The sequence below is a fragment of the Hipposideros armiger genome, unplaced genomic scaffold (assembly GCF_001890085.2).
Source record: "Hipposideros armiger isolate ML-2016 unplaced genomic scaffold, ASM189008v1 scaffold_742, whole genome shotgun sequence".
In the NCBI taxonomy this organism is placed as follows: domain Eukaryota; kingdom Metazoa; phylum Chordata; class Mammalia; order Chiroptera; family Hipposideridae; genus Hipposideros; species Hipposideros armiger.
The window spans coordinates 232,992-242,163 of NW_017732092.1; the positions used below are offsets into that span (position 1 = coordinate 232,992).

At 49.2% G+C, this 9,172-nt stretch overlaps 2 protein-coding genes across 2 annotated transcripts in view; one reads left to right on the forward strand and one right to left on the reverse strand.

The window, feature by feature from the left end:
* The first annotated feature begins 5,369 nt into the window (after nt 1-5,369).
* HIPARMV1R8 (vomeronasal 1 receptor hipArmV1R8) lies at nt 5,370-6,300 on the forward strand. Its single transcript, NM_001360013.1, has one exon. The coding sequence runs from the start codon at nt 5,370-5,372 to the stop codon at nt 6,291-6,293; it is 924 nt and encodes a 307-aa protein (NP_001346942.1). The 3' UTR covers nt 6,294-6,300.
* Nucleotides 6,301-8,142: 1,842 nt separating this feature from the next.
* The window catches only part of EPN1 (epsin 1), a 16,571-nt gene continuing 15,541 nt past the window's right edge, over nt 8,143-9,172 (reverse strand). Inside the window, exon 12 of the mRNA XM_019627887.1 lies at nt 8,143-8,359. The gene's annotated coding sequence lies outside the window, so the exon portion shown is untranslated. The remainder of the gene's footprint in view (nt 8,360-9,172) is intronic.

The following is a 9,172-nucleotide window of genomic DNA, read 5'->3' on the forward strand; positions in this document are numbered from 1 at the left end:
TGTGTGGGGATTTGCATTGTTGCCCCTTCTGCCCGTGACCTCTCAGAATGACATCAGGCCAGTGTGCCGGCTGGGGAGCTGGTTCCCAAGATCAGTCACCCATGGAGATTTCTATTTAATTGTCAATCAGAAATTCCAGTGATCGATTTTAAAGAATTCTGATGCACTCTCTCTGTATTTTCCATTCATTGGTTTTTCCTAGTCCCAGTCTGTATGTCCAGGAAAGCTTACCAACACTAATTATCCACAAGACGGGGACAGGCTGGTGGTCCTATGGGAGACTTCAGGAGCAGAGCTCCATTGGTGACGTAGAGCAGAGTCACGGGGACAGGGAGACCCCAGGACTTGAGCAGGGAGACACTGGTTTCAGAGGGAGCGTTTCCAGATTAAACAGACCTGAGGCCACGCGCAGCAAGCGCAGTGGAACTACAACTCACTGGGCAGAGCAGCCCCCAGACCACATGTGGTGACCACTGTGAAGGGACTTTGGGACAGGGTCTGGCAAAGAGAAAGAGCGTGAAGGAAAGTGCCAAGCAGGAAACACAGGAGGAGCCCCAGCTGCCCTGAGTCCCTTGCCCCAGTTACTTAGGTCCCCATGGGGAACACGGGGACCTTCTTTGCCTTCTCCCCACTGCTCACATAGATCTTCTCGGTAATTGCCACAGTTGTCCCCAATCACCAGAAGTGGTTGATCTTCTCGGTAATTGCCACAGTTGTCCCCAATCACCAGAAGTGGCTGAGGGAAGCTGGCACAAAGCAAAGTTTTGCTCTATATTAGAGACGTCCCCAGACTCCCAGCGCAGACAGTCACCCATACTAGCAATGACATGATAATGGCATCTCTGTGGGATCAGATCCATGCACTCTCTGCCTATAACTGGGAAGCTGGCCAGCCTGAGTGACACTCCCCTGCACGGAGCTCTGGAGCAAAGACCAGCCAGGTGAGGTCATCCTTAGGTCGAGTCTCGGGGCAGAAGTCAGGAGAGGAGGGGACAGCTGTGCTGGGCAATGCCACTGGAGGACAGTGCTAACCCTGCCTTGTCCGGAGCAGCCCCATCCGCGCCCTGGCTGGGCAGGTGGAAGGTGGGGATGTGTTGGGCTGTTTCAGGGGGGGGCCAGAATCATCAGAGTCATTGAAAATCCCTGTGCCCCGGAGTCCCCGACAGTGAAAAAGGGATGGGGACCCTTTGAACCTGGACCAAGCCACTGAGCTCTCCCATCCCATAAAGTCTGCCTTTTCAGACCTCACACAGCTGGGCTGGGAGTGAACAGAGGAGGACGGATTGATGTGCAGAGCTTGGGTTATGACTTAAAAATCCTGAACCAAGGATAAGATCCAGTGACAGACACACACGCAGGTACTCAGGGAAATGCAGAGAAGTCATGTGCCCGATGGTGGCGCACAGTTTTCCTGTCCCAAACACCACTTCAGGAGGGTGCAGTCTTCTCAGAAGTCTGCCAGGATGCCGTGTCACCTTCTGTGCTTGTAGTGTGTGAGTGTGGCTCCTACTTTCTGTCTCTAATTGAACAGGGAGTCCCCTGTCCTCTCAGCCTGAGGCAGCAGGGGGAAGGAAAAGAATGTGTAGTGAGATGAAGTCCTGCTCATTTTCAAGCCTGCAGGAACTGCATGAATGCTGAGAAATAGGCCTAATCCACTGGTTTTCAGAACTGGAATCAGAATTAGAACAGTAGTACCCTGTGTAGTAATTCAACAGTGCATTTCATATTTGGAAATATAGTGGCATGTACGTTGGGCCATGCTATGTCTGACTGTTTGTGCCCCCCATTGTTGTGTTGGAACTCTGATCCCCAAAGATGATAGTGTTGGGGGACGGAAACCCTGGGAGGTGCCCAGGTCACCAGGATGGAGCCCTCATGAATAGGGTTCATTTCTCACACAAGAGGCTCCAGAGCAAGCCCTCAGCCCTTCCTCCATGTGAGGGCATGGTGGCTAGGAGGCGTGGCCATGAGCCAGGATGGGGGCTCACCTGAAGGTGGCTGTGCTGGTGCCTTGATCCTGGGTTTCCAGTCCCCAGAACTGGGAGCATTTCTGTTGTTTACAAGCCAGGCGGTGGGCGGTATTTTGTTACAGATACCCAGACAGGCTAAGGCCACACTGAAAAGGACACGATGGCAAGACCAGGGCGCATCAGGCCACTGTCTGAGGACAGCTTTAGCAAGTCCACCCTGGAAGCAAAGTCCTTCTCCCCCCAGCTCTGACGGGGTCCCTCTCTCCAGGGCCCTATTCCCCACACCTGTGTCCCTCCCCCTAAGCACAGGACGAGCTGTCAATGGGACTGTCCCGTTCTCCTGGGAGGTCTGAGTTACACACTCCTGTGCTGTCGGCCTCAGAACTTGCTCCTTATGCGCCATGCATGTGTATGCATGCTGTCACAGCACTTACAAGACCCTGGGAGGGAAACGAATCTTATGGAGCAGAAGGGTTTAGGCACAAGAAGGATACACCTGCCTCTAACTCTGTTCTAGTGAAAGCAGAGATGTGCTTGGAAACTAGTGCTTCAGGGTTCTCTCTCTCTTTTCCAAGAGCAGTTTGCACAGGTTTGTCCAAATACACTGAGGTGATCTGCCTGTACTGGTCCCTCCACACGGTGGTGGGGGCGGGGGGGGGCAGCAGGCACTCTGGGTGTGATCCTATAACAGCGCCAGGGCACCTTCTGTGCTTCGTTTCTGACTCTGGCTGTGGTGCTGTCCCAGTGTGAGACTGGCTGCATGGGGTTGCTGGGCACCGTGGGGGGCAGGTGTGTCTTTTGAACTCTTGACTCCTGGTGTTGGCTTTGTGAGCCCCTCATCTGCCAGCTCGGTCTCTGTACCCCACAGAACGTCCAACCAACAGATTTGGGCACATGACCCACCTCAGTAGCTCTCAGCCCCCTGGGAAGGAGCCCTGGGCCATGTATGTGGGAGGAGCAGAGCAAGGGGACAAAGGGGACCTGCATGCATGAGGAGTCACTGGGAGGTGTGATGTGGGGGTCCTGAGTGGGGTGTGAAAGGGGCGTGAGGATCTCTGGGCAACACTGTTCTGTGGAGTTCACTTCACACATTGGAGAACCTCGGAGCCATGCAGTCATTGTAACCACCGGAGGGATCCGAACGACTGAAATTTCTGAGAGCCTGTGTCGTGCAGGTGTGTGGGTGGGCCTGGAGGGACGGGACTGCTTGTGGAGTCGATCATGGATGGGAGACATATATGAGCATATATATACAAATACATGGTTGCTATCAAGTGTTCCTTCTGCTGCTTTCTCTCTTTCTTCTCCTTCTGGTCATCCCATGATGCATGCGTCACACATTTGGTAGTCATCTCAGTCCTTGGATATTCTTTCTGTTTGTTCAGTCTTCTTTATTCTTTCTTATGTTTGCTTTTGAGTTTGGGAGATTTCTATCCATGTATCCTCAAACTCAGACCTCTTTCCTCAGCCACATTCAATCAAACACAGTGCTCATTTCTGTGGCAATTTTCGACCCCTAGCATTTTTGTTGATTTTCCTAGGACTCCCGCACCTCTGCTTCCACTGCCATCCATCATGCCCTTAGCATCTTCAACACAGGTGATTCCCCGTGGGGCCACTCCAACAGCCCTGCTGTGTCTGTCTATGATGCTGCGCTGTCCTTCAAACTGTTTTTTTGCTGTTTGGTAAGGCTTTCGATTTTCCTTGATAGCTGGACACGATGTTCCACATAAACAGAACTGCTGTACATGGGCCCTTGGTGATGTGGTAGGAGGCATGGGGAGGGGGAAAGCCATCATACACTGTGAGTAGGTCTCAGTCTTTAATTTTATTTATTTATTTTATAATATAGCCACTATCATCAATGGCCAATTTATTTAACCTCTAGAGTACAACTTTTGGTATATGTGAGGTCATTCTTTTTTTTTTTTTTTAATTGGGGAACAGCCAAGTTGTTGTTCTTCAATCTTTGTTGTGGAGGGCACCAGTCACCATCTGGCTTCCCGTCAGCAGCTCATGGCCTCTAAGCTCAAGGTGCTGTGTTCAATCTTAGTTGCAGGTGGGCATAGCCCACCATCAAACAGGCAATCTTATTGTTACACCAGCTGAGCCATCCTGCCACCTGTTGACAGCTCAGCGACAGCTCAGTTGGGGCGCAGTGTCACTGGCCCATGTGGGAATCAAACCGGCGACGGCCCTGTTGCTCAGAGCCCGCACTCTTAAGTCAACTCTTAACCAACTGAGCCACTCAGCTGGCCTGGTCCCAGTCTTTTAGTGAGCCTGTGCCTCCACACTGAATTTTGCAAGTGTTTCTCCATTGTCTGCCCCCACTCCCCAACCCCTACTGGGTGGGACAGGATGGCAGGGGAGGCTGGAGTTGGCTATGTCCCTTCTGCAGGTTAGGCTCTGGTTAATGAGTTTCCCTTGGGCGCAGACCTCCTTACAGAAGGCAGTGCTCTAGTGCATTTCAAAGGGTTTGGGGGTTTGCTTTTTGCCCTCCCCTTGCTGGAAGCAGGAATGGATTTTCCTCTGGTTTACTGGGAGAGGCTGGCCAAGCTTCTGGAGGGAGAATTCACAAAACTGTGGGAGTTTCTAACTTAGACTCCTCATTATAGCACAGGATTTCCCACCCAGGCCTTGTTCCCTGGGGGGGAGGGAGTGGGGGGCGGTTCTGCTCCAGGAAACCTTGACTCCCTCTAGGCTCCTATCTGTCTCTCCGGTTCCCAAGGCAGCAGTGTCTCCATGTCCTCACCTTTCTTACAGACACAAGAATTTTCAGTCAGCTCAGTTTTACTTGTTAGGACAAACAAGCTCCTTACATAAGGAATCCCAAACTGAAAGTCCATGACTGGTTTTTGTTTGTTTGTTTTAGGTTATTCTGTCCACTAACTGATGAATTAGGAGTCTTCAAATATGGACAACTGCATTAAAATTAGATAATCTTATGTGCTCAACAGTATGTTTGCATTTTCCCTTTCATTTTAATCCATTCTTACAATGGGCAGGGTGACTGTGAATTCTAAAAAGGGGGAGAGAGGGTTACAGTGCTTTCTTGTCTTTGTCCCCGTCACTCATTCATAGACTCAGTACATAGTATTTAACTCCCATTGTGGGTCAACCATATTGTTTACCAAGACAGACGTGGTTCCTAATTTCATGGAGCTTACCTTCTGGTGGAGAATCAGAATATAAAAGTAGAAATAAAAACAAAATAATAATAGGGAGAGGTATAATTGGTGTCAGCTGTATCATTTCGAGGGGAAGTCATTTCTTTGGAGCATGACAGTGTATCCCTGCTCAGGAGAGTGAAAACCCTTTGCCATTTTGGTTAAGTATGAAGACTGCTAATGTCCTCACCGGCATAGTATTTTTGCTCCAGACCGCTCAGAAGCTCTCTCCATGTCTTTTCCAAACAATGTTCTAAGAACCCCAAGGGAGGTGGTTCTGAAAACCATCTTCCTTTTGCAGATGGGGGTTGGGGCTCTGGCCAATGGCATTCTCTTCTTCCATAACGTCTCTCCATTCTTGCTTGGACACAGGCAGAGGCCCATACACATGGTTCTCACCCACATGGCGGTGGCCAATCTCTTGGTTCTTCTGTCCTCTGGGATTCCCCACATGATGGGAGCTTTTGTTTTGAGGAACCCCTTATCCAGTCTTGGGTGTAAATTTGCCTACTATATACACAGGATGGCTCGTAGCACCACCCTGTGCTCCACCTGTGTCCTGAGCACCTATCAGTTCTTCACACTCATCCCCAGGAGAGTGGAATGGATGATGCTCCGAGGAGGAGTCCCCAAGGTCACTGGTCCTTCCTGTTGTATCTGCTGGATGTTCAATTTCTTCATGTATGTCTATATTCCCATGAAAATCACTGGTCCACAGGACACACAAAATGATACTGACACCCAAGAGAAGTGGTTCTGTTCAGCCTCAAGTCCCAGTGCAGGCATTGTCATCTTGTGGTCCATCTTTGATGCCATGTTCATTGGCTTCATGGTCTGGTCCAGTGGCTCCATGGTGCTTCTCCTGCTCAGACACCACCAGAAACTGCAGCATATTCACACCCCCAATGGCTCCCACAGATGCCCCCCGGAGACCAGAGCAACCCACACCATCCTGATGCTGGCAGTCACCTTCGTCGCCTTCTACATGCTGAATTCCATTTTTGCTTTATACGTCACTATCTTTTTAGATTCCCATCTATGGTTGATGCAGACCGCTCATGTTTTGGCTTCATGTTTTCCCACTTTTAGCCCCTTCTTGCTGATCCTTAGGGATCCTAGAACTCTTGAGTTGTTGAAATCACAGTTGAACAGGTAAATAAATACATGGAAGTCACCTTCTATACATGATTACTATATTTAGTAATCATTTACCAGTTACCCATCTTTATAAACTTGTTATAAAATATACATATTATTCATGATTTTAACCATTTGTAAGTGTACAACCCAGTGACATTAAAGTCACAATGATGTGTAACCATCACCACTATCTATATCCAAGACTTTCTCATCGTCCTCAACAAAGAGTCAGTACTCATGAAAGAGTAACTCTCCTTTCCTCTCTCCTCCCACCCGATATCCTCAATTCTACTGTCTCTATGAATTTACCTGCTCTAGGTACATCATATAAATGGGATATTTCATTCATTTTAATGGCTAAAATCTCTCCCAGTCTACGTATAGATGACATTTTGTTTATTCTTCCATCTGTTGGATACTTGGGTTGTTCCCACCTCTTGACTATTGTGAATAACACTGCTGTGAACATGAGTGTGCAAGTATCTGTCCAGTTCCTCCCTTTCAATTCTTTTGGATCTATACCCAGGACTGGAATTGATGTTGTATGGTAGTTCTGCATTTAACCTTTTGGGAAATCACCAGCTTCCCACAGCTGTATCATTTTACATTCCCACCAGCCATGCACAAAGGCTCATTTCTCCATCTTCTCCAACACTGGTCATTTCCCATGTTTTGGTTATGTCCGTCCTAGCAGCTGTGAAGTGCTGGTTTGCATTTTCCCAATGACTAATGATGTTGAGCATCTTCTCACATGTGAATTGGCAGTTTGCATATCTTTGGAGAAATGCCTACTCAAGTCCTTTGCCCATTTCTGTATTGGGTGGGGTTTTTTTGTTAGTTTTGGGAGTACTTTATATATTCTGGATATTGATTCCTTACTAGTCAAAGATTCACAAATATTCTCTCCCACTCTTTCAACTGCTGAGTTCATCCCTGCATGTGGGACCCAGTGCCCCAGCCAGGTGGAGGGTATCTAAGCAGAGATCCAACACATGCCTCCACCATGCCATTTTTAACATGCCTCAAATAATCACGATTTTATATCTAACCCTTGGAGGTGATGTTTAATTCGGTTTAGTTGTGCAATTGGAGTGAAGAGATCTGGTCCACTGGGACATTCCAAAAGGAACCTAGAAGCGATTCTGCCAGTCATATCACGAGCTCCCCCCATTGTTCACCCACTTTTGAAAGCACTGGGCTAATGGCTGCAGGGTTTGCTGCCCTAAATGCATCATCACATATCTCTGCACATTATCACCCAATTGTTCCAAGCCAGGAATCATATAATTACCCTTCTCCAGGGGTACTGTGGGAGGGACGCAGATGAAACCATATCTGCTCTAGGTAGATGGCGGTTGTATGCAGACAAGGTTGTTCCCCCAGGTGAGTGGGGTAATGCCACTATTGTAATTTTCTGTGCTTGAAATTTAAAGCACGTTAAAATTTGTATTCTACGGTGCAAGTGTTAAGTAGTGCTCTTTGAAGTTACAAATATTCAAATTGGTATAACATGGGTGAAATACAAAGCTAAAGAATTTGCCCTAAAGGTAGAATAAAAACATGAAGACATGCTCAGTGGGAAACAAAAAGACAGCAAAAAGAACAATTTCTGGGTGGAAAGCCTGTTGGAAACCCCTGGGGAGTGTGTGGTTGTCCCAGGGGCTGGGGGCCCTATGAGCTTGCAGATGGGGTTGGTAGCAGGTACTATCAGTCCCACAAAGTACGTGTTGCAGGAACTAAGCATTTTTTCAAGAGCCAAAAGAGTCACTATTTCAGGCTCAGAGTCCATGGCCATGTGGTCTCTGTGACACTTACTTAATGCTGCCTTTGGAAGGTTCCATAGACAATATGAACACGGGTGTGGCTGCATTCCAATAAAACTTTATTTACGAAAACAAGCAGCCAGCGCAAAGACCAGTTTGCTAACCCGAGCTGGGATGCTCATTGTGAGGAGTAATGGTGTCCTCAGCACAGTAAAGGGCGTGTTGCTCAGACTGAAAGTACGAGGGTGCTGGGTCCGTTGTGGATGGCCATAGGGGACCAAGCAGAGGACAGACAGGCATCTGCAGAGAGCGGGCAGGGCTAAAGGGAAGACAGCATTTGTTTTAAGGGAAACGGGAGGCAAGGCACAGGCTGGCTGAGGGTGTGCGCGTCCGAGTGGAGTTTCTAGGGGAGAAAAACTGAGACACAGATGGGGTGAGACAGAGAAACTGTGAGCGAGCGTGTGCAGCCCAGGGGAAGTCACTGCAAAAATATGTGTACACACAAGGTGGATGTCTGCAGCTGCGTGTTGAGAGAACACTCCAGAGCATGTGTGAGAAGGAGTCCAGGTGAGAGTGAGCAGGCTCTTGTGCGTCAGTGTGTCCAAAAGCATGCCCAGCACTCGTGGCTCAGCTTTCCTCAGGAACAGCCAGTGCCACTATACCTGGGGCCCAGGCCAGGCCTCGGTCTCTGGAGCCACCTACTGGCTGCAGACACACAGGCCCTCCCCGCCAGAACGCTGGGGCCCTGCAGCCCTCCCTCAGTGAGAAAGCTCATTGTGGGTACCTGTCCACTTCAGCCCTCTGGGCACAGACACCCTGGTCAGAACCACACCTACAAGGCCCTTCCCAGCACCCACAGAGGGCCCGAGCTGCTTGGCCGAGAGCCCAACATCTAACCTGCAGGACCTGGAGACCACACATGCTAAGAGTGAGCCAGCAAGGAAGAGATGACCATCCTTTCAGTGACAATGGGCCACTACAAACCTCGGTGCTCAGGACTAATGGGGGCTCAGGGGAGGGCGGGGGACTTAAATGACGGCTCCTAGTGAGAAGTGGTGGCTGGAATATTCTGGAAAGATGACTATATGAGACATGACATTTCTGGATCTACTGTGTATCTCACACTGTAAGC